Below are 24,480 nucleotides of genomic sequence, written 5' to 3'. Positions count from 1 at the left end.
AGAATGAGGGGGGGGTCAAGATGTGGGGGGGGGGTCAAGAATGGGGGGGGTCAAGAATGTGGGGGGGGTCAAGAATGAGGGGGGGGGTCAAGATGTGGGGGGGGGTCAAGAATGGGGGGGGTCAAGAATGTGGGGGGGGGTCAAGAATGGGGGAGGGTCAAGAATGAAGGGGGGGGTCAAGAATGAAGGGGGGGGTCAAGAGTGGGGGTGGTCAAGAATGGGGGGGGGTCAAGAATGTGGGGGGGGTCAAGAATGGGGAGGGTCAAGAATGTGGGGGGGGGTCAAGAATGGGGGGGGGCAAGAATGAGGGGGGGGGCAAGAATGAAGGGGGTCAAAAATGGGGGGGGGTCAAGAATGAGGGGGGGGTCAAGAATGGGGGGGGTCAAGAATGTGGGGGGGGGTCAAGAATGGGGAGGGGTCAAGAATGAGGGGGGGGGTCAAGAATGTGGGGGTGGGGGTCAAGAATGGGGGGAGTCAAGATGTGGGGGGGGTCAAGAATGGGGGGGGGCACAATATATGGGGATAACCCCAAAATGGGCCCCCCCCCCCCCCAAAAGAAAACTTAGGAGGTACCCTGATAATGGGGGGGAACCCAAACTTGGTGGCGGGGGGGGGGGCACCCCATTAATGTTCTCTTTTTCTTCCCCCCCCCCCTTCTTAACAGTGCTGCTGAGTGATGGCATGACTCTGGGGGGGGTCCCAACATTGGGGCCCCCCCGGGGGGGAGAGGAGCCCAAAGGACCCCCCCACAACCAATGTTTGGAGAGCAACTGAAGGGGGGGGGGGCCAGCATGCCCCCCCCCAAGAAAAAAAATAACCCCCCACCCCATCCATTCAATAGGGACCCCCCCCCCCAAAAAAAAAATAACAACAAAAGGGGAAAAGGAGGGGGGGGTTCGGAACACTGCCCCCCCCCCATCATCAATGGGGGACCCCAAAATACTGCAGCCCCCCCCCCCAGAAAAAAAAGAAATCCCATCGATCGCACACCATGCATTTGATCTGAGGGGGGGGGGGGGGAGCAAATGTGAGCCCCCCCCCCCCAAACTTGTTAAAATGTGGGGTGAGGGGGGGAACGACACCCAAAATTTCCCCATACATTCCTCCCCCCCCCCCCCCACATTTCCTCCCCCATACGTTACCCCCCCCCAATTAGAACCCCCCGTCACCCCCCCCCATTTATTGCCCCCCCCATACATTACCCCCCCCTCCAATCTGAGCCCCCCCTCCAAATCTGAGCCCCCCCTCCCCCCCCCCCAACATCACCCCCCCCCTCCAATCTGACCCCCCCCCCCCCAGTCTGAGCCCAACCCCCCCTCCTTCCCCCCCCCCAATTTTGGGGACCCCCCCACACATTTGTGCCTCATCCCCCCCCCCAACAAAAAGGGACCCCCCCCCAATTACTCATAGCCAACCCCCCCCCCCACGGGGGTCTCTTTTCTTTTGGAGGGGGGGGCGTGAGAAATGTCCCTTTAAGGGGGAAACCCTGCAGACCCCCCCCCAAATTCACCCGGGACCACCCCCCCCCAACGCCCCCCCCCATTTTTATATAGGTCCGTCCTGCTTTGCACGGGGAAATCCTCGTGCAAGAACGTGGTGCTAAAGCCTCGTGCAAGGCCAGGCCTCGTGCAAGGGCCTGGTGCGAGAGCTGCGCTTGTGCAAGAGCCGTCCTTGTGCAAGAAGCTGGTGCTAGAGCCTCGTGCAAGAGCGGCACTCGTGCAAGGTGCACCCTCGTGCAAGGGCCTGGTGCTAGAGCTGATCTCGTGGTCCTGGTGCGAGAGTCACGCTTGTGAAGGGTCCACTGTTGTGCAAGAGGTGTCCTTGTGCAAGAGCCTGGTGCTAGAGCTGAATGTAAGAGCCGCCCTCGTGCAAGGGCCTGCTGCAAGAGCCACTCTTGTGCAAGAGGTGCCCTCGTGTGAGAATATGGTGCTACAGCCTCGTGCAAGAGCTGCCCGTGTGTAAGGGCTTGGTGCTAGAGATACCCCCGTGCAAGAGCCACACTTGTGTTAGAGTAGAAGAGCCTGGTGGAAGAGACACGTGTGCACCATCTGCACTTGTGCAAGAGCCTCGTGCAAGATCTGTCCCTGTGCAAGAATCGCCCTTGTGAAGGATCTGCACTGTGCAAGAGCTGCCCTCGTGTGAGATCTGCTCTCATTTATTATATGTCCTCGTGCAAGAGCCACTCCGGTGCAAGAGATGTCCCTGTGCAAGTGCCTTGTGCAAGAGCCGCCTTCGTGCAAGAGCCACCCTTGATCAATGTATGTCCTTGTGCAAGAGATGCATGCAGGGTGGGATCTGCCTTAGTGCAAGAAGCTCGTGCAAGATCTGTGTGCAAAGAGCCCCCCTTGTGAAGGGTCAGCCTCGTGCAAGAGCTGCCCTCGTGCAAGAGCCCCGTGCAAGAGACATCCTCGTGCGAGCCCCATCCTCGTGCAAGTGCCCAGCACAAGAGCTTTTCACATGCTTAGGATCTGCCGTCGTGCAACAGCCTCGTGCAAGAACATCACTGGTGTGAGAGCACACCTTGGATAAGAGACACTTGAGAGCCCCACCCTCGTGTGAACCCCACCCTCGTGCAAGAGAAGCCCCTCGTGCAACAGCCTCGTGCAAACCCTCCTCCCCCCCCGGCCGCTTTGTGCTGAGCTCTGCTCAGCTCCTGTGCCTGAGCTGGGATTTGAGGGGGGGTCACAATGTTTGCACGATGACCCCCCTGGTGTCACACGATGGGGGGCTGTGGTGTCACACGAGGATCCCTGGTGTCAAACGAAGGATCCCTGGTGTCACACAGAGGATCCATGGTGTCACACAAGGATACCTGGTATTACATGAAGGATCCCTGGTGTCACACAGAGGATCCCTGGTGTTACACGACGATCCCTGGTGTCACACGAAGGATTTCTTGTGTCACACGAATGATCCCTGGTGTTACACGACGATCCCTGAAGTCACACGAAGGATCCCTGGTGTCACACAAAGGATTCCTGGTGTTACACAAGGATCCCTGGTGTCACACAAAGGATCCCTGGTGTCATGTGACGATCCCTCGTGTCACACAAGGATCCCTGGTGTTGCACGAGGATCCCTGGTGTCACCTACGTGGCTCCAGTGTCGCACAAGTCCTCGTTGGTGTCACACAACGCCCTCTGGTGGCACACGAGGACCCTGGTGACGCCATCCAACGACCCTGGTGATGACGTCACACGAGGACTCCTGGTGACGTCACACGAGGGCGGGGCCCAGAGCCGCTGCCACCCACACGCACACCCCCAGCCCCCCCTCCCCCCCACCGCCCCATTTTGCTTTTGGGGGGGCCCCTGTACTGTGCCCCCCCCCCCCCAGCAGTGCTGTGCCCCCACCCCATAAACAGCCCTGAACCAATGGTGGCTCTGCCTCTGCTTGGGGACATTGGGGACATTGGGGGTGGTGGGGATGTGGCCCTTCTGGTACCTCTTCACGCCCTTCTCTATGGTACTTCCGCTTCTTTTTGGTGGTCCTCCAACCGCTCTATGGTCCTCCAAGCGCTCTATGGTTCTCCCGCCGCTCTATGGTCCTCCAACTGCTCTGTAGTCCTCCAATCACTCTATGATCCTCCCACCACTCTATGGTCCTCCAAGCACTCTATGGTCTTCTAACCACTCTACAGCCCTCCAATCACTCTGTAGTCCTCCAGTCATTCTATGATCCTCCAAACACTCTATGATCTTCCAACCACTCTATGGTCTTCCAGCCGCTCTGTAGTCCTCCAATCACTCTATGATCCTCCCACCACTCTATGGTTCTCCAGCCACTCTATGGTCCTCCAACCGCTCTGTAGTCCTCCAATAACTCTATGATCCTCCCACCACTCTATGGTGCTCCAACCATTCTGCAGCCCTCCAATCACTCTATAGTCCTCCAATCATTCTATGATCCTCCCACCACTCTATGGTTCTCCAGCTGCTCTATGCTCCTACCACCTCTCAGTAGTCCTCCCACCACTCTATGGTCCTCCAAACACTCTATGATCCTCCCACCACTCTATGGTCCTCCAACTGCTCAGTAGTCCTCCAATCACTCTATGATCCTCCCACCACTCTATGGTCCTCCAACTGCTGTATAGTCCTCCAATCACTCTATGATCTTCCCATCACTCTATGGTCCTCCCACTACTCTATGACCCTCCAACTTCTCCTTAGTCTTCTCTCCACCCTGTAGTCCTCCAACCACTCTATGGCCCTACCACCACCCTCCAGTCCTCCAACATCTCTATAGCCCTCTCGCCTCTCTATGGTCCTCCAACCTCTCTATGGCCTTCTCCCCACCCTGTGATCCACCAGCCACTCTATGGCGCTCTCCCCCCTTGGTGCTCCCCCCATTTTAAGCTCAGAACTCCTCAAACTGGCCATTTTTGCCCCCAAAACCGCTACGGGGGTGGGGGAGGTTGGAGGAGGGGGCGAAGAAGAAGCCCCTCCCACAAAGCATCAGGGAGCTCCCCCCCCCATAGGCTCTGTGCCCCCACTGAGATGCATCCCCTGGGCCCCATCAACCCCTGTCCTGTGGCTTCCATGCACCCCAGAGATCCATGACCCCATACCACCCTGCCCTATGGGCTCCCTGACCCTATAGATCCCTGACCCTATAGATCCCTCTCCTATGGTTTCCCTGTCCCTCATAGATCCCAGTCCTATGGTTTCCCTATCCCCCATAGATCCCGGTCCTGTGGTTCCCCTAAACCCCATAGGTCCTTGACCCCATAGCTCCCTGCCCTACGGTTTCCCTATCTTCCATAGATCCTTGACCCCATAGCTCCCTGCCCTATGGTTTCCCTATGCCCCACAGATCCCAGTCCTATGGTTTCCCTATCCCCCATAGATCCCTGACCCCGTAGATCCCAGCCCTACGGTTCCCCCATCGATCCCTGACCCCGTAGATCCCAGCCCTACGGTTCCCCCATAGATCCCTGACCCCGTAGATCCCAGTCCTACGGTTCCCCCATCGATCCCTGACCCCGTAGATCCCAGCCCTACGGTTCCCCCATCGATCCCTGACCCCGTAGATCCCAGTCCTACGGTTCCCCCATCGATCCCTGACCCCGTAGATCCCAGTCCTACGGTTCCCCCATCGGTCCCTGACCCCGTAGATCTCAGCCCTACGGTTCCCCCATGGATCCCTGACCCCATAGATCCCAGTCCTACGGTTCCCCCATCGATCCCTGACCCCATAGATCCCAGTCCTACGGTTCCCCCATAGATCCCTGACCCCGTAGATCTCAGCCCTACGGTTCCCCCATGGATCCCTGACCCCGTAGATCCCAGTCCTACGGTTCCCCCATGGATCCCTGACCCCGTAGATCCCAGTCCTACGGTTCCCCCATAGATCCCTGACCCCGTAGATCTCAGCCCTACGGTTCCCCCATGGATCCCTGACCCCGTAGATCCCAGTCCTACGGTTCCCCCATCGATCCCTGACCCCGTAGATCTCAGCCCTACGGTTCCCCCATGGATCCCTGACCCCGTAGATCCCAGTCCTACGGTTCCCCCATAGATCCCTGACCCCGTAGATCCCAGCCCTACGGTTCCCCCATAGATCCCTGACCCCACAGCTCCCTGCCCTATGGTTTCCCTATCCCCCATGGATCCCTGACCCCATAGATCGCAGCCCTATGGTTCCCCCATCCCCCATAGATCCCTGACCCCACAGCTCCCTCTCCTATGAGCTCCATGTCCTCCCCCCCCACCCCAAGAACATCTCTGCCCCTCTCCCACCCCCCCAACCCCCCCCAGCACCCAAATCCCATCCCCCCCCCCAGCACCCAAATCCCATCCCCCCCCCCAGCTAAAACAAAATGAATTGAACACCAATGGGGAGATGGGGGGGGGGGGGGAAACACACAGGGAGATTCTGATCCAAAGCTGCTTTATTGGTCACTGTGGGGGTGGCATGGGGGGGGGGGGCGAAGCGCAGAACCCCCCCCCCCCCCTTGGAGACAGAGTCACAAATACAGCACAGGCAGTCGGTAACAACGACAATAATTATCATAATAATAATAATAATAATAATAAAAAAATTAAACATCTCCCGGAGCTGCGGGTGGGGGGGGGGGGAAGAATAAGGAGGGGGGGGAGGGAGGGGCCCCACGCAACAAAAATATATATATATATATAATATATATTCATATAATACATAGAGAGAGAAAAAGAACAGAGGCAACGCCGAGCAAAGCTGGGGGGGGGTCGGGGAGGGGGGGGGGGGGACGGCGTGCAGGGAGAGTTGGGCACAGTGGGGGGGGAGGGGGGGGGACACGAGGGGACAAAAGTGCTGGAGGTGACACCTGGAGCCCCAGCATCAGCGGTGGAGCCTTGTGAGGGGGGGGGGGACAACACGAAAAGGTGTTTGTTTTGGGGGGGGGGGGGGTTGTTGGGGGGGTGTTGAGGTGGGTGAGTGGGTGGGGGGGTGGTTCCAATAGGTTGGGGACAACCCCCCCCCCCCAAATGGATTGGGGACACCTCCATTGATAGGGGAGGACTTAAGGGGGTGGGGGTCACCACCAAATGGGTTGGGAAGACCCCCATTGATAGGGAAGGCCTTAAGAGGGTGGGGGTCACCCCCAAAATGGGTTGGGGTCACCCTCAGATGGGTTGGGGTCACCCTGAAATGGGTTGGGGTCACCCTGAAATGGGTTGGGGTCACCCTCAGATGGGTTGGGGTCAACCTCCATTGATAGGGAAGGCCTTAAGGGGGTGGGGGTCACCCCCAAAATGGGTTGGGGTCACCCTGAAATGTGTTGGGGTCACCCCCAAATGGGTTGGGAAGACCCCCATTGATAGGGAAGGCCTTAAGAGGGTTGGGGTCACCACCAAATGGGTTGGGGTCACTCTCAGATGGGTTGGGGACACCTCCATTGATAGGGAAGGCCTTAAGGGGGGTGGGGGTCAGCCCCAAAATGGGTTGGGGTCAACCTCAAATGGGTTGGGGTCAACCTCCATTGATAGGGGAGGACTTAAGGGGGTGGGGGTCACCCCCAAATGGGTTGGGGTCACCACCAAATGGGTTGGGGTCACCTCCATTGATAGGGAAGGCCTTAAGAGGGTTGGGGACACATCCAATGGGTTGGGGTCACCCCCAAACGGGTTGGGAAGACCCCCACTGATAGGAAAGGACTTAAGGGGGGGTTGAGGGTCCTCCAGTGGGTCGGGGATAAAGATGGATGCCACCAATGAATGGGGGACATCTCCAATGGCTCGGGGACAGAGATGGGGACATCAGCCAAGGGACCTCCAACCAATGGGAGGTGGGCACCCCCAGGGGGTCGGGGACACCCCCAGTGGGACCCCCAACGAACGGGGGGGGATGGAGATGCAGCACTGAGAACATCAAGGATGAGCTGCAAAGGACCCCCTCCAGCAATGGGACGGGAGAGGGACATCTGCAAAGGGGTGGGGAATGGATGGGAAGGTGACGAGTGGCACCAGGACCATCTTAGGGTCACAGAAATGGGACACGGCCGTCCCCCAAAGCGAAGACGTTGCACGAGGGCCCACGGGATGATGGAGGTGGGACACGGGTGCATCCACGGTGACCTCTAAGGTGACACCACGGTGGGGGTGTTCTGGGGGTGGGATAAACCCATGGGAGGGCGGCAAGCAGACAAAAGCCACCCCTGAGGTGGTGGGGATGTCACCACGATGTCCCTCAGGGTGGTGACAACGGGACATGTTGGCCATGAAGCCCTACAGGATGATGGAGAGGTGGGGCGGACGTCTCTATGGCAATGGAGGTGTCCCCAAGGTGGTGACAATGGCCATCTCCAAAGTGATGGAGGCACAGCGTTGAGTCCCCATGGGGACGTGGTAAGGACACACCTCCAACACAAAGCACCCACACCCCCAAAAACGGAGCCAACCAGCCCAAAAAATGACTAAACCCCCCCTGCCAAAAAAAAAAAGTCCAAGGAACCACCAAAAAGACAACGAACGTCCAAAGAGCCGCCAAAAGAAAGGAAAAACTCAGCAGATGTTTGAAGAACCATCAACAAAAAAAAAACAAAAAATGAATGAATAATGAGAAATGCCCAAAGAGCCACGAAAAAAAAAAAACAACCAATGAATCCGAAGAATCGCAAAAAAAAAAATTCAAAACACTGCCAAAAAAATAGAAAGAAGAAGAAATTTTGGAAGAAGCATCACAAATCCCAATGGACCGCCAAAAAAAAAAAACAAACGAACCCCAACAATTCTTGAAGAACCAGCAAAAAAAACAAACAAACACCAATGGATGTCCAAAGATCTACCAAAAAACTCAACGAATCGTTGAAGAACCACCAAAAAAACCCATGGATGTCCAAGGGTCCAGCAAAAAAGCTCAACGAATCTTTGGAGGGCTATCAGAAAAGACCATGGATGTCCAAGGGTCCATCAAAACCTCAACAGATCTTTGAAGAACCACCAAAAAAGATCATGGATGTCCAAGGGTCCAGCAAAAAACTCAACAGATCTTCGAAGAACCACCAGAAAAACCCATGGATGTCCAAGGGTCCACCAAAACCTCAACAGATCTTTGAAGAACCACCAAAAAAACCCAATGGATGTCCGAAGATCCACCAAAAAAACCCATGGATGTCCAAAGATCCACCAAAAAAACCCATGGATGTCCAAAGATCCACCAAAAAAACCCATGGATGTCCAAAGATCCACCAAAAAACTCAACGAATCTTTGAAGAGCTGTCAGAAAAGACCACAGATGTTCAAAGGTCCACCAAAAGACAACGAATCTTTGAAGAACCACCAAAAAAACCCCATGGGTATCCAAAGACCCACCAAGAAACTCAACAAATCTTTGAAGAACCACCAAAAAAGACCATGGATGATCAAAGGTCCACCAAGAAAACTCAACAAATCTTTGGAGAGCCATCAGAAAAAGACCATGGATGTTCAAAGGTCCACCAAGAAAACTCAATAAATCTTTGAAGAAGCACCAAAAACCTGAACAAATCTTTGCAGAACCACCAAAAAACCCAACGGATGTTCAAAGATCCACCAAAAAAACTCAACAAATCTTTGAAGAGCCACCAAAAAGCCCATGGGTATCCAAAGATCCACCAAGAAACTCAACAAATCTTTGAAGAACCACCAAAAAAGACCATGGATGTTCAAAGGTCCACCAAGAAACTCAACAAATCTTTGAAGAACCACCAAAAACCTCAACAAATCTTTGAAGAGCCACCAAAAAACCCATGGGTATCTAAAGATCCACCAAGAAACTCAACAAATCTTTGCAGAGCCACCAAAAAACCCAATGGATGTCCAAAGATCCACCAAGAAACTCAACAAATCTTTGAAGAGCCACCAAAAAACCCATGGGTATCCAAAGATCCACCAAGAAACTCAACAAATCTTTGAAGAACCACCAAAAAAGACCATGGATGTTCAAAGGTCCACCAAGAAACTCAACAAATCTTTGAAGAACCACCAAAAACCTCAACAAATCTTTGAAGGACCACCAAAAAAGACCATGGATGTTCAAAGGTCCACCAAAAAAAACTCAACAAATCTTTGGAGAGCCATCAGAAAAGACCATGGATGTTCAAAGGTCCACCAAAAGACTCAACACATCTTTGAAGAACCACGAAAAAGCTTCAACAAATCTTTGAAGAACCACCAAAAAAGACCATGGATGTTCAAAGGTCCACCAAGAAAACTCAACAAATCTTTGAAGAAGCACCAAAAACCTGAACAAATCTTTGCAGAACCACCAAAAAACCCAACGGATGTTCAAAGATCCGCCAAGAAAACTCAACAAATCTTTGAAGAGCCACCAAAAAGCCCATGGGTATCCAAAGATCCACCAAGAAACTCAACAAATCTTTGCAGAGCCACCAAAAAACCCAATGGATGTCCAAAGATCCACCAAGAAACTCAACAAATCTTTGAAGAGCCACCAAAAAACCCATGGGTATCTAAAGATCCACCAAGAAACTCAACAAATCTTTGCAGAGCCACCAAAAAACCCAATGGATGTCCAAAGATCCACCAAGAAACTCAACAAATCTTTGAAGAGCCACCAAAAAACCCATGGGTATCCAAAGATCCACCAAGAAACTCAACAAATCTTTGAAGAACCACCAAAAAACCCAACGGATGTTCAAAGATCCGCCAAGAAAACTCAACAAATCTTTGAAGAACCACCAAAAAAGAACCCCAAAAACCCAACGAACCTTCCAAGAACCACCCGAAAACCCAACAGATCCCTCAAGCCCCACCAAAAAAAGAACCCAAAACAACACCAAAGCATCATCCCGAAGGCCGGAGGAGGTGCCTAATTTTGACAACGGTCTCAGAAAAGCGCAGGAAACCCCCCTCTCCCCCCCCCAAAAAAAAATGAATAGCAATCAATCGTTTGGGCCCAGGGGGAGTTGGGGGGGTTGGGTTTTTGGGGTTTTTTTTTTTGGGGGGGGGGGGCGGAGGGGATGGGGTGGGACACAACCCATTCACAACGCGAGGAGCGAGGGAGAATTCAAGGAGTCCGAGGACTGGTCGCTGCTGCTGCTCCGCTGATGCGAGGCTCCGCAGGTGGTTCCCTCTGGGTAGGTGAACACAAACGAAGACGTATAGGAGGGGTTAGGTGGCACCGGGGGGACCCCCGGCGCGAAGCAGCAGCTGGGGAAGGGACCTTGGGTGCCCGGTTGGTACGGGAAGGCGACGGGCCCCGGCGGTTCCTCTTTGCCCAAGGTGCTCACCTCGGCGGGGCCGGCACCCAGAGGTGGGGGTTCCTCGTAGGGAAGCTTGCAGGCTGGGGCGTGGGCCACCAAGACGAACTCCAGGCGTTCCTTCTCCTTCTGGAGTTCGGCGATCTCCGATTCCAGTTCGGCTTTTTCTTCTTCCAGCTGGTCGGTTTCCTGGTAGGGGTGGGATGGAGGGGGTGGGGAGGGGGACAGGGGTGTCATTGTTGGGAGCTATGCTGGGGGTGGGGGTGTCAAGACTCTGCTCTGTGCCCAGCTCCGCCACCCTGGTCACCATCAACGTCCCCAGAGCTCGGGGACATCGTTGTCCCCATCCCATGAAGTTGGACCAGGTTGTCCCCATCCCATGGCCCAAAGTTGGAGCTCTCCAATGTCCCTATTGTGAGGGTCAGTGGTGTCACCTCCATGGGGTCAACAGTGGTGATGGGGGTGTCACCACTCTGCTCTGTGCCCATCTCCACCACCCTGGTCACCATCAACGTCCCCAGATCTCGGGGACATCGTTGTCCCCATCCCGTGTCCTAAAGTCGGACACCTCTGATGTCCTTCTGTCATCTGTCACCACTGATGTCCCCAACTCTTGAGGCCATCGTCCCAGCCCCTCATCCCAACCATCTGCCTGTCCCACCCGATGTCCCCAACTCAGTCAGTCTCTTCCAACGTGTCCCGGGGCCACCACTGTCCCCATCCAACGTCCCCATAGGTGACACAGGGACACCACTGTCCCCATTCCAAAGTCCTCATGGGCAACTTGTGGCCACCGCTGTCCTCACCCAACGTCCCCAACCTGGGGCCACCACTGTCCCCATCGGTGACACAGGGACACCGCTGTCCCCATCCAACACCCCTATGGGTGACACAGGGACACCACTGTCCCCATTCCAAAGTCCTTATGGGCAACTTGGAGCCACCACTGTATTCATCCAACGTCCCCAACCTGGGGCCACCGCTGTCCCCATTTCAAAGTCCTCATGGGCAACTTGTCCCCATCCAACACCCCTATGGGTGACACAGGGACAACACTGTCCCCATTCCAAAGTCCTCATGGGCAACTTGGGGCCACCACTGTCCTCACCCAACGTCCCCAACCTGGGGCCACCACTGTCCCCATAGGTGACACAGGGACACCGCTGTCCCCATCCAACATCCCTATAGGTGACACAGGGACACCACTGTCCCCATTCCAAAGTCCTTATGGGCAACCTGGGACCACCACTGTCCCCATCAGTGACACAAGGCCACCACTGTCCCCATCCAACATCCCCATAGGTGACATGGGACCACCGCTGTCCCTATTCCAAAGTCCTCATGGGCAACCTGGGGCCACCGCTGTCCTCACCCAACGTCCCCAACCTGGGGCCACCACTGTCCTCATCGGTGACACAGGGACACCGCTGTCCCCATTCCAAAGTCCTCATGGGCAACCTGGGGCCACCACTGTCCTCATCCAACGTCCCCAACCTGGGGCCACCACTGTCCCCATCGGTGACACAGGGCCACCACTGTCCCCATCCAACATCCCCATAGGTGACATGGGACCACCTCTGTCCCCATCCAACATCCCTATAGGTGACACAGGGACACCACTGTCCCCATTCCAAAGTCCTTATGGGCAACTTGGAGCCACCACTGTCCTCACCCAACGTCCCCAACCTGGGGCCACCACTGTCCTCATCGGTGACACAGGGCCACCTCTGTCCCCATCCAACATCCCTATAGGTGACACAGGGACACCACTGTCCCCATTCCAAACTCCTTATGGGCAACTTGGGGCCACCACTGTCCCCATCCAATGTCCCCAACCTGGGACCACCGTTGTCCCCATCCAACATCCCCAACTTGGGACCACCACCACCCCCCTCCCATCATCCCCACCCACTCCAACCCTCGGTAGGTGCCACCCCCCAACCCCCATTGTGTTCCCCCCCCCCCCCTCCCCCCTATTGTCCTCCTGTCTCACCGCCTGCAGTCTGTCCGTCAGCTCCCGGCGGCGGTTGCGGCATTTGGCAGCTGCCAATTTGTTCCTCTCTCGGCGCACCCGGCGCTTCTCCTCTTCCTCTGGTGTCAGCTGCAATGGGAGAGGGGGGGACATCAGTGAGGAGGGGGGGGGAAATGAGGACAGCACCCATCCATCCCCCCCCCCACACCCAGGTAATCGGGTTGGGGACATGAGAGACCCTAATTTGGGGATAAAGGTTCTTGGTTTGGGGGTGAGAGTTGGAGATAAAGGGGTTGGGGACAAGAGTGACCCCGGGTTTGGGGACAAAGAGGATGGGGATGAAGTTCTTGGTGTGGGAACAAAAGTTGGGGACAAAGGGGTCCCAGGTTTGGGGATGAGAGTTGCTTGGAGGTAAAGGTCCTAAGGGTGGGGACAAGAGTTGGGGACAAAGGTCCTTGGGTTGGGGACAAGAGTTGGGGACAAAAGGGTCCCAGGTGTGGAGACAAAGGTCCTCAGGTTGGGGACAAGAAGGGACAAGAGCTGGGGACAAGAGCTGGGGACAAAGGTCCTCAGGTTGGGGACAAGAGTTGGGGACAAAGGGGTCCCAGGTCTGGGGACAAAGATCTTCAGGTTGGGGACAAGAGCTGGGGACAAGGGGGTCCCAGGTTTGGGGACAAAGATCTTCAGGTTGGGGACAAGAGTTGGGGACAAAGGGGTCCCAGGTTTGGGGACAAAGATCTTCAGGTTGGGGACAAGGGGTCCCTAGCTTGGAGACAAAGGTCCTCAGGTTGGGGACAAGAGTTGGGGACAAAAGGGTCCCAGGTTTGAGGACAAAGGTCCTCAGGTTGGGGACAAGAGCTGGGGACAAAGGGGTCACAGGTTTGGGGACAAAGGGTCCCCAGCTTGGAGACAAAGGTCCTCGGGTTGGGGACAAGAGTTGGGGACAAGGGTCCCCAGCTTGGAGACAAAGGTCCTCGGGTTGGGGACAAGAGTTGGGGACAAGGGTCCCCAGCTTGGAGACAAAGGTCCTCAGATTGGGGCCAAGAGTTGGGGACAAAAGGGTCCCCAGGTTGGGGATAAGGGATGGGGACAAAGGTCACAAGATGGGGACAAGGTCCTGTTTTGGGGAGAAATGTCTGCAGGTTGGGGAGATGAGGGACCTGAGGTTAGGAAGCGTCCCCAACCTGGGGACAAGGGATGGGGACAAGAGCCTTGGTTTGGGGACAAGGGTCCCTGGGGTGGGGACAAGAGTCCCTGGGGTGGGGAAATGTCCCCAAATTGGGGACAAGGGATGAGGACAAAAGCCTTGGTTTGGGGACAGGGTCCCTGGGGTGGGGACAAGGGTCCCCAAACTGGGGACAAGGGATGAGGACAAGAGCCTTGGTTTGGGGACAAGGGTCCCTGGGGTGGGGACAAGGGTCCCTGGGGTGGGAAATGTCCCCAAATTGGGGACAAGGGATGAGGACAAGAGCCTTGGTTTGGGGACAAGGGTCCCTGGGATGGGAAATGTCCCCAAATTGGGGACAAGGGATGAGGACAAGAGCCTTGGTTTGGGGACAAGGGTCCCTAGAATGGGGACAAGAGTCCCTGGGGTGGGAAATGTCCCCAACCTGGGGACAAGCGATGAGGACAAGAGCCTTGGTTTGGGGACAAGGGTCCCTGGGATGGGGACAATTGTCCCTGGGGTGGGAAATGTCTCCAATTTGGGGACAAGGGATGAGGACAAGAGCCTTGGTTTGGGGACAAGGGTCCCTGGGATGGGAAATGTCCCCAACCTGGGGACAAGGGATGAGGACAAGAGCCTTGGTTTGGGGACAAGGGTCCCTGGGATGGGGACAAGGGTCCCCAAATTGGGGACAAGTGCCCTGTTTTGGGGACACAGGGCAGGGCCACGGGTCCTCAGGTTGGGGGTGAAGGGTGAGGGGATGGAAACAAGGGTGGGGGTCCCATGCCCAGGTTTGGGGGTCCAGATTTGGGGGTCCAGATTTGGGGTCCATCCCCCCCCTCCCCACTCACCGTCTCATCCCTGCTGCGTCGCGCTCTGGCCCTGGTGGCTCTGGCGGGGGGGGGGGCGGCAGTAGAGGGGAACCCCCCCATCCCAGCAGTAGAATAACTGGGTCCTGGAAGGTCATAAGGATCTACGGGAGCACCAGGACCGGTCGGAGGCGGAGGAGGAGGTGGCGGATGAGCCATAGGACCCCCAGATTGAGGTTGGGGGGGTTGAGTTTGGGCCACCGAAGAGATGAGGGTGGGCTGCACCAACCACTGCAGGTCCTGGCTGCTGGTGATGGCCGTCACGGTGGGCACGAAGGAGCCGGGCATGTCCCCCAGTGCGCTGCACTCCTGTGGGTTGTCGGGGGGGGGAGAAGGTCAGGAGGGGGGGAAGTGTGACCCTCGGCCCCTCCCCCAGCTCACACGCACACACGTGCGTGCACACACTCACATAGAGGGATGCCCCTGCACGCTCAAAATTGATTTGCGTGAGGTCACCGGAGCGCACGGCTTCTGGTGGGAGCAGCCGCCCTGCGTGGCTACGCGTTGAGGGATGTGCACGCAAGTGTGCAAGGCTGCCCACGTGCAACACCGCCTTGCACGCACAGCAGCGGTGTGCACGGCTTCCCTGGCACCAGCTTGTGCGACTTCCCACGTGCACAAACTCCTTGTGCGCCTACTGCATGACAAGCTCGCGTGTGCACAGCATCCTTGCACGCCCAGCACCACTGTGCGCCTGTACACACAGACTGCCTTGCACGCTCATCACCGGTGTGCACAGCCTCCCGGGCACCAGCGTGTGCGACTTCCCACGTGCACAAACTCCTTGTGCGCCTACCACCTGACACCAGTGTGTGCACAAGCTCGCGTGTGCACAACCTCCTTGCACGCCCAGCACCGCTGGGTGGGAGCTCTTGTGCACAGACTGCCTTGCACGCACAGCAGCGGTGTGCACAGCCTCCCTGGCACCAGACTGTGTGACCTCTTGTGCACAGCATCCTTGCACGCCCAACACCACTGCGCTCAGCCTCCCATGTGCACAACCTCCTTGCACGCCCAGCACCACTGTGCGTGAGCTCTTGTGCACACAGACTGCCTTGCACGCCCAGCAGCAGTGTGCACAGCCTCCCTGACACCAGAATGTGTGACTTCCCATGAGCACAGATCCCTTGCACACCTACTGCGAGTGTGCAGAACCTCCTTGCACACCCAGCACCACTGTGCGCCTGTGCACACAGACTGCCTTGCACGCCCAGCAGCGGTGTGCACAGCCTCCCTAGCACCAGTGTGTGCGACTTCCCATGTGCACAGATCCCTTGCACACCTACCGCGAGTGTGCACAAGCTCCTTGCACGCCCTGCACCACTGTGCGCCTGTGCACACAGACTGCCTTGCACACCCAGCACCGGTGTGCACAGCCTCCCTAGCACCAGTGTGTGCGACTTCCCACGTGCACAGCATCCTTGTGTGTGACCTCTTGTGCACAGCATCCTTACACGCCCAACACCACTGCGCTCAGCCTCCCATGTGCAAGAAATTATTGCGTGCCCAGCACCACAGTGTGTGAGCTCTTGTGCACATAGACTGCCTTGCACGCCCAGCAGCAGTGTGCACAGCCTCCCTGGCACCAGCGTGTGTGACTTCCCACGTGCACAGCATCCTTGCACACCCAACACCACTGCGCTCAGCCTCCCATGTGCATGAGCTTCTTGCGTGCCCTGCACCACTGTGTGTGAGCTCTTGTGCACACAGACTGCCTTGCACACCCATCACTGGCGTGCACAGCCTCCCTGGCACCAGCGTGTGTGACTTCTCACGAGCACAACCCCCTTACACACCTACTGCCTGACACCAGTGTGCGCACAAGCTCGAGTGTACAACCTCCTTGCATGCCCAGCACCACTGTGCGTGAGCTCTTGTGCACACAGACTGCCTTGCACGCCCAGCAGCAGTGTGCACAGCCTCCCTGGCACCAGCGTGTGCGACTTCCCACGTGCACAGCATCCTTGTGTGTCTACCACCTGATAAGCTCTTGTGTGCACAACCTCCTTGCACGCCCATCACGGGTGTGCACAGCCTCCCTGGCACCAGCGTGTGCGACTTCCCACGTGCACAAACTCCTTGTGCGCCTACCGCCTGACACCAGTGTGTGCACAACCTCCTTCAGTGCCCTGCACCACTGTGCATGAGCTCTTGTGCACACAGACTGCCTTGCACGCCCAGCAGCGGTGTGCACAGCCTCCCTGGCACCAGAATGTGTGCGACTTCCCATGTACACAGATCCCTTGCACACCTACCGCGAGTGTGCACAACCTCCTTGCATGCCCTGCACCACTGTGCGTGAGCTCTTGTGCACACAGACTGCCCTGCACGCCCAGCATCGGTGTGCACAGCCTCCCTGGCACCAGCGTGTGCTACTTCCCACCTACCACCAGTGTGCACAACCTCCTTACACACCCAGCACCACTGTGCATGACCTCTTGTGCACAGACTGCCTTGCACGCTCATCACCAGCGTGCTCAGCCTCCACGTGGAGGAGCTCCTTGCACGCCCAGCACCAGTGTGCATGACCTCTTGTGCAATGCTTCTTTGCACGGCCAATATTGGTGTGCCTGGCCTCCCAAGTGCACAACCTCCTTGCACACCCAGCCCTAGTGCACACAAGCTCCCTGAGACCAGCCTTGCTCTTGTGCACAACCCGCCTGCACACCCAGTCCGCGTGTAACTGGCCTCCCACGTGTGCGAGCTCCTTGCACACCCAGCACCAGTGAGCACGACCTCTTGTGCACAGATCCCTTGCACACCCAGCACTGATGTGCAGGGCCTCCCACGTGTGCGAGCTCCTTGCACGCTCAGCACCCACATGCACAAGCCTTTTACACACCCAGAGCCAACGCGTACGACCTCCCACACGCACGGATCTCTTGCACACCCAGCAGCAACGTGCACAAACCTCTTGCACACTCAGCATCAACGTTGTTACAATGGGGGGGGGGGGGGGAATGACCCCAAATAACCCCTTCCCCCCCCTTCAGTATTAAATGAAAGTCTCCACAAATTAATTTGGGGGGGGGGGGAGGAAATCATCCCCCAATGTGGGACCCCCCCCAAATTAAACTGTGTGTGGGGGGGTGGGGGGGGGAAGAGCACCCCCTGATTTGGGACCCACCCCATAGTGGGAATTGAGGGGACCCCCCCCCAAATTAAGCTGGGGGGGAGGAAAATCCCCCCCCCCCAATGTGTGACCCCCACCATGGTGTTAAATGAGGGACCACCCCCAAATTAAACTGGGGGGGAAATGACCCCTAATTTGAGACCCCCCCCTCATTAAACTGATGGAGGGGATCACCCCTAATTTGGGACCCCCCCCAAATTAAACTGGGGGGGGGACATCACCCCTAATTTGGGACCCCCCCATAGTGTTAAATGTGGGACCCCCCCCCAAATTAAACCGGGGGGGGGGTGTGAGATCACACCCGATCTGGGACCCCTCCCAGACATGACCCCCCTCCCCCCCCCAAGGTTAAATTTGGGGGGGGGTCCCCTCAATCGAGCCCCACGAGGCCACGCTCCCATCAATCACGCTGAGGGGCGTGGCCACGCTAAACCCCGCCCCTCCATTCATTCTCCCATATATGGCGCCCCCATATATGGCAACCCCTCCGACCACGCCCCCTCTCCCTTCCCATTGGCCCGCGCCTCCCGTGACGTCAGCACGACAAAGAGCGCGCAGGGAGGGGGCGGGGCGTTTCCCTTAGCAACGGCGAGGGGGCGGCGCCTCCGCCCCGCACGCGCCGCACGCACGTACGTACGCGCGTGCGTCATCACGGAGCGTTTCCAGCGCGTCACGCACGGCCCCGCCCCTTCCGGTTTTGCGCCCCCCTCAGGTCCTCACCTGAGCGGCAGCCGCCGCCGCGGGGCTCCCGAACGAATCCACCGAAGAAAGGTACTGAGATTCGGCCGAAGGTGACGAACTGCAACGGGAACCGGAATCGTAGTCCCCCGGGAAGCCTTGGTACATGGCCCCGGGGCGGCGGGGGCCGCGCCTCCACGCCAAGGCTGCGCTGAGGCCTACGGGAGGAGCTCAGGGCAATGGCATCGCTGGGGGGGGGAGGGGAGAGGTGGGGAGGGGGGTCGGTTCTGGGATCTGGGAGCCGGTTCTGTGCTGCGGGTTCCCGGTTTCAGGCCGGTTCGGGGCTGGAAGTCCTGGTTCTCGGGTCGGTTCGGGGCTGTAGGGCCCGGTTCTGGGCTTCCGGGTCCCGGTTCGGGGTTGTAGAACCCGGTTCTGGGCTGTAAGTCCCGGTTCTGGGCTTCCGGGTCCCGGTTCTCCGGTGTAAATCCCGGTTCGGGGCTTCCGGGTCCCGGTTCGGGGCTTCCGGGTCCCGGTTCTCCGGTGTAGAGCCCGGTTCGGGTCTATAGGCCCCGCTTTCTCGGTGTAAATCCCGGTTCTCCGATGTAAATCCCGATCCCGAGTCTAATTCTGAGCTATAGAATCCCGGTTCTGTGTTGTAAATCCCGGTTCTGAGTCCCGCGAAAGCCTTCCCGCGTTCCGTTTATTTGCACTTAAATCCCGGTTCTGTGCTGTAAGTCCCGGTTCGAGTCCTTTCCGAGGTCCGATGCTCCGCTCCGGAGCCGTTCTCAGCTCCGGTTCTCCCTTTTAACCCCTCGGTTCCGTTAGAATCGCCGGTAGAACCCCGCCGAGATCCGTTTCTGTCGCTTTAAACCCCGCAGCGTCCGTTCCGATCCCCGAATCCCGGTGCTGAGAGCCCCGCGCTCAGCCCTGAGCTCCGCTAAAGCCGCTCCAGGCTCCGCTTTGCCCCCCAATCCCTCCGGTTCTCCTCTATCGGAACCGTTCCACGGTCCGGTTCGGTGCTCTGCCCCGATAGAGCCGTTCCGAGCTCCGCTTCTCCGCTGCCGGGTCCGTCCCAGGCTCCGGTTTTCCTTTCGAAGTCCCGGTAGGACCTTTAGAAATCCCGGTTCTCCGTCGGAAGATCCAATAGAACCTTTCCAAATCCCGGTTATCCGTTTTTGAAGCTCCGGTAAAACCTTCCAAGTCCCGATTATTCCGTTGTAAACTCCCGAGAATTTCGTTGCCGATTCCCGTTCTCCTCTTCTAATCCTTTCCGAACTCCGTTTGCCGGCTCTCGTTGTTCCTTTTCAAAATCCCGAACCGTTTCCCGATTCCATCCGGTACCGACCGTCTCTTTTTTTTTTCTTTTTCCCCCTTTTTTTGTTTTTTTTTTTTTTTTTCGCCGTTTCCCTCTTCAATCAATGAAGCTTTTTTTATGAATGAACCGCTCTCCGGCGTTCCGCGGCTTTATACGGCGGCGCCCCGCCCCCTTTTGCTGACGTCACAGCTCCACGATTTTCAGACGGGGGGGTCGAGGAGGTGTGTGTGTGTGTGGGGGGGGGGTCCTCTGTACCCCTCCGGTGTCGGCGGCGTCCGTCGGTTCTGCTCCGCGCTCGCAGCGATCGCCGCCGTTATGAGGATCCGAAGGGGGCGGAGGGAAGCGGGGGGGATCCCTCGCCCCGCCTCCCCAAGCCGGAGTTCCTGTGACGCAATTAACCATATATGGCCTTGGCGCTCGCCGTGTTTGTTTGGTATCCTAGCAATGACGTCACAGGGAATCCCTTTTCGCCGCCGCCGCCGCCGAAAGGCGGTATTAATAGAAACGGTTCTAGAAACGGCCTGAAGCGGCGCGGCCCCGGTAACGACGACGGACCCCCAACCTCCCCCCCCCCCCCCTCCCCTTTCCCTCCCTCCCCCCCCCCATAAGAACACTTTCCATCCCCCCCCCTCCCTTCCCCCCAAAAAACCCCTTGTTTCCCCCCCCCCCCCCCCCTTCTCTCCCCAACCCGGTGTCACCTCGGTGCCATCCCTCCCCCCCAAACTCAGTGTTCCCTCCCCCCCCCGTGTTTTACTCTCCCCCCCCCCCAAAAAAAAAAACCCAGCCCGATCTTCTCTCTGTTTTTCCCCCATCCCGGTGCCTTCTCCCCCCCCCCACCCCAAACCACGTGTTGTTGTCGTCCCCCCCCCCCCATCCATCCATCCCCCATCCCGGTGCGTTCTTCCCCCCCCCGTCCCCCCCCCTTCCTCAAACCACGTGTTGTTCCCCCCCCCCCATCCATCCCTCACTCCGGTGCCTCCTTCCCCTCCCCCCCCCCCCCTCAAACGACGTGTTGTTGTTCCCCCCCCCATCCATCCCTCATCCCAGGGCCTTCCCTCCCCCCCCCTCAAACTCAGTGTTCCCCCCCCCGTGTTTTACCCCCCGCCCCCCCAAAAAAAAAAAACACCCCGATCTTCTCCCCCAAACCCACTGTTTTCCCCCCATCCCGGTGCGTTCTTCCCTCCCCCTTCCTCAAACCACGTGTTGTTGTTCCCCCCTGCCCCCCCCCCATCCATCCCTCAACCCAGGGCCTTCCCTCCCCCCCCCCTTGTTTTACTCTCCCCTCCCCCCCCCCCCCCCCCCCCCAAAACCCCCCGATCTTCTCCCCCAAACCCGCTGTTTTCCCCCCATCCCGGTGCCTTCTCCTCCCCCCCCTCCTCAAACCACGTGTTGTTGTTCCCCCCCCCCCATCCCTCACCCCTTCGCCCCCCCTCCCTTCAAATCCAGTGTTCTCCCTCCCCCCCTCCCCACTGTTCCCACTTTCCACCTCGGTGCCCCCCCACCCCCCCTTCAATCCCCCACCCGAGGATTTCCCTCACCCACGTTCCCCCTCGCTGCCCCCCCCCCCCCCCCCCACATAACCTCCTCTCGCCCCCCCCCCCCCCAACTGTCCCACTTTCCACCTCGGTATTCCGACCCCCCCGGAGACCCCTCACCCCCATATCCTCCTCCATGCCCCCCCCATCCCCACTTCCCCCCTCAGTAAACCTCTCTGATGTTGTGACCCCCCCCCCCCCCCCCGAGTGCCCCTATTTCTCCCTCGCTGACCCACATCGTTGCCCCCCCCACCCCCGTGGTTCCCCCATCTCGAATCCTCTCCCCCACCTCAGCGCCCCCCCCCTCCAAAGTATCCCCCCCATCCCCCTCAGTGACCCCACTCGGTGTTCCCACGCCCCCCCCCCCGCAGGATAACTCCAACCCCCTCCACCCCTCCCATAAATTTTCCTCCCCCCCCCCCCTCCCCGGGGTTTCCCCCCTTACCCAAAATCCTGGGGGGGGTCAGGGGGGGTCCTGGGGATGGGAATCATCAGGGGGGTCCTGATATGAATGGGGATCCTGGAATTGGGGGGGTCCCAGAGATGGGGGGGGGGGGTTCTGGGGTTGGGGGGGGTCTTGAGGAGGGGGACCTGGGGTTGGGGGGTGCCGAAGTGGGGGGGATGGAGATGCTGCAATAAGGGAGGGGGGGGATTCTGGGTTTTTTGGGGGTTTCCTGGGGATGACTGGGGCTGGGGGGGGTGGTCCTGGTGTTGGGGGGGGGGTCATGAGGAGGGGGATCCTGAAGTGGGGAGGGGGGGGTGCGGGGGTTGGTGGGGGCTCCTGTGGATGGGGATCCCAGGATAAGGGGGTGGGGGGGTTCTGGGGGTGAGGGTGGTCCTGGGGATGGGGATCCTGGGGTGGGGGGGCATCTTGGGGTTTGGGGGGGTTTCATAGGGATGAGAAGGGGGGGGGGTCTTGGAGGGGAGGGTTCTGGGGATGGGGATCCTATGGTGGGGTTGAGGGGTTTTGGGGGGTCTTGGAGAAGTGGGAGGTCTTATAGATGGGGTCCAGGAGGGGGGGATGGAAATCTTGAGGTGGGGGGGGGGTCCTGGGGAATCGTGGGGGGGTCCGAGGTTGGGGGGGGGGTGTGGGGTTGGGGGATCCCTGGGGGGGGGGGGGGAAGGTCTTGGTGTTTGGGGGAGTCCTGGGAATCCCGGGGGGGGGGAGGGAATGTCCTGGGATTGGATGGGGGGGGTCCCAGGGAGGGGTTGGCAGCAGTGGGGGGGGGGGAGGGGGGGGCGGGGCTGTGATGTCACGGCTGGGAACCGGCGGCCACCACTGAGTCACGGCGGGGCCGTTCCCACGCTGTCCCCATTCATTCATTCATTCATGGCCTTTACTCATTCATTCAGCGCTTTACTCGTTCATTCATTCATTCGTTCGTTCCCTTCCTCCATCACTCCCCGCCCATCCGCGGCTCTTCCCGGTCCCCGGAGCTTCCAGATCCGGTTATCCTGGATTTATCCCGATCCCGGTGCTTGCAACCCGGGTTATCCCGGTGCCTCTATGTCCTGTTATCCCCGGTTATCCCAGTCCAGGTGCTTCCCCAGGCCTGGCAGCCCCCAGTTCTCCCAGTCCCGATGCTTCCAGTCCTGATTATCCCACGTTATCCCAATGCTTCCAGTCCGGTTCTCCTGGTTTATCCCGCTCCTGGTGCCTTCAGGTGGGCAATCCTGGTGCCTCCAGACCCGATTATCCCGGGTTATCCTCATTCTGGTGCTTCCAGATCCAGTTGTCCCAGATTATCCCAGTCCTGGTGCCTGGTTTATCCTGGTTTATCCCGGTTTATCCCAGTGCCTCCAGGTCCAGTTGTCCCAGGTTATCCCTGTTATCCCAGCCTCAGTGTCTGCAGCCTGGGCTCTCCCAGTTTATCCCAGTCCTGCTGCCCTACAGCCCGGGTTATCCTGGGTAATCCCAGTCCTCCAAACCCGGTTATCCCGGGTAATCCCAGTCCTCCAGCCCTGGCTATCCCGGGTAATCCCAGTCCTCCAAACCCGGTTATCCCGGGCAATCCCAGTCCTCCAGCCCCGGTTATCCCAATTTATCCCTGTCCCGGTGCCTCCGATCCTTTATTCCCGGTTTATCCCGGTCCCGTCGCCGTTATTCCCGGTTCATCCCGCCGTTTCCCAGGCCGTTCGCTCCCCGCGTTCTCCCGTTTCCCATCGCCATGCGGCGCAGCGCGCGCGCGGTAAACACTGCGTGTCGCCATGGCGACGGCGTTCCGCGCCGCTGACGTCACCACGTCCGGAGTCATTTGTTTACGTCGCCGGGCGACGGCCGTCCCCATGGCAACGGGGGAGAGAGGGGGCGTGGCTACGGGGAGGGGTAAGAGGCGTGGCTACGGGGCAAAGGGGGCGTGGCTACGGGGCAAAGGGGGCGTGGTCTCTGTTTTCCCGCGCTCTGCGGGGAGGGGAAAATCGCGCGCGGAAGGGGACACGTGGGGGGGGCGGGGGGGGCAGATCCGCGTGTTTTGCGTGGGGTTCGTGGGCTTCTGACCCCCCCCCCCCCCCCAAATATCCCTCTGGCCCTTTGTGTCGCCCCCTCCTCTCCCTCCCCCCCATTTTCCCCGTAGTCCCTTGTGTCCACCCAATTTTGCCCCCCCCCGCCCCCCATCGCAATGTCCCCTTTTTCCCCCCCCATGGCCCCAATGTCCCCCCCTCCTCCCCCCCACGGCCCCATCTGTCCCCCCCCTTGCCTTCCCAACATCCCCATATCCTCCTCCCCATATCCCCCCAGTGCCCCCCCCCCCCATGTCCCCAGTGCCCCCCCCCCAGTGTCCCCATATCCCCCCACATGTCCCCATTGAGCCCCCCCAATGCCCCCCCCACTGATCCCATGTCTTCAATGTCACCCCCTCATGTCCCCATATCCCCCCAATGCCCCCCCCCCAGTGCCTCCATTTTCCCCCACTGTCCCCCCCCCCCATTGTCCCCAACATATCCCCAAATTCCTCCCCCCCCCCCACAGACCTCCCCCCACTTTCACAACAGTTTTTATTAAAGTGTAAACCCCGCGCAGTGAGTGAGGGGGGGGTGGAAGGGGAGGGGGGGGGGGGGAACACGCAGAGCTTTTGTCCGTGCCCCCCTCCCTCCCCCCCCCCCCCCACGAAAATAAAAGTGAACCCCCCAAAA

The 24,480-nt window shown here is 58.6% G+C and overlaps 3 protein-coding genes across 4 annotated transcripts in view; 2 read left to right on the top strand and 1 right to left on the bottom strand.

Moving 5' to 3' along the window:
- Window positions 1-813, top strand: part of HIF3A (hypoxia inducible factor 3 subunit alpha) — a 32,250-nt gene extending 31,437 nt beyond the window's left edge. Inside the window, exon 15 of the mRNA XM_090130041.1 lies at window positions 665-813. Coding sequence (XP_089986167.1) covers window positions 665-774 — 110 coding nt within the window. The 3' untranslated portion in view covers window positions 775-813. The remainder of the gene's footprint in view (window positions 1-664) is intronic.
- A 9,208-nt stretch (window positions 814-10,021) lies between these two features.
- Window positions 10,022-19,892, bottom strand: FOSB (FosB proto-oncogene, AP-1 transcription factor subunit). Of its 2 annotated transcripts, XM_031611915.2 has the most exons (5): window positions 18,541-19,892; window positions 14,670-14,996; window positions 12,675-12,782; window positions 10,712-10,870; window positions 10,022-10,554 (listed from the first exon to the last, which is right to left on the bottom strand). In XM_031611915.2, exons 1-5 carry the CDS (start codon window positions 18,664-18,666, stop codon window positions 10,489-10,491), a joined length of 786 nt encoding a protein of 261 aa, XP_031467775.1. In that variant the 5' UTR covers window positions 18,667-19,892; the 3' UTR covers window positions 10,022-10,488. The 2 variants fall into 2 exon arrangements, with proteins under 2 accessions (XP_031467775.1, XP_031467774.1); XM_031611914.2 differs by having other exon boundaries at window positions 10,022-10,870.
- LOC149913383 (uncharacterized) lies at window positions 19,878-24,356 on the top strand. Its single transcript, XM_090129875.1, has 3 exons — window positions 19,878-20,353; window positions 22,888-23,963; window positions 24,340-24,356. The coding sequence occupies exons 2-3, from the start codon at window positions 22,964-22,966 to the stop codon at window positions 24,354-24,356; spliced, it is 1,017 nt and encodes a 338-aa protein (XP_089986001.1). The 5' UTR covers window positions 19,878-20,353; window positions 22,888-22,963.
- The last annotated feature ends 124 nt before the right edge of the window (window positions 24,357-24,480 follow it).

The sequence above is a fragment of the Phasianus colchicus genome, chromosome 38, assembly GCF_987193195.1.
Source record: "Phasianus colchicus chromosome 38, bPhaCol1.hap1.1, whole genome shotgun sequence".
NCBI lineage: Eukaryota > Metazoa > Chordata > Aves > Galliformes > Phasianidae > Phasianus > Phasianus colchicus.
The sequence above is the reverse complement of the archived record's forward strand: the minus strand, read 5'-3'. Positions and strand labels throughout refer to the sequence as shown.

Coding starts and splice junctions, on each gene's coding strand:
- FOSB (XM_031611914.2), bottom strand. CDS start 18,666: ATGTACCAAGGCTTCCCGGGGGACTACGATTCCGGTTCCCGTTGCAGT. Junction 14,997..18,540: donor CGGCGGCGGCTGCCGCTCAG/GTGAGGACCTGA, acceptor GACAACCCACAG/GAGTGCAGCGCACTGGGGGA. Junction 12,783..14,669: donor GACGCAGCAGGGATGAGACG/GTGAGTGGGGAG, acceptor CTCCCATTGCAG/CTGACACCAGAGGAAGAGGA.
- LOC149913383 (XM_090129875.1), top strand. CDS start 22,964: ATGCTTCCAGTCCGGTTCTCCTGGTTTATCCCGCTCCTGGTGCCTTCA.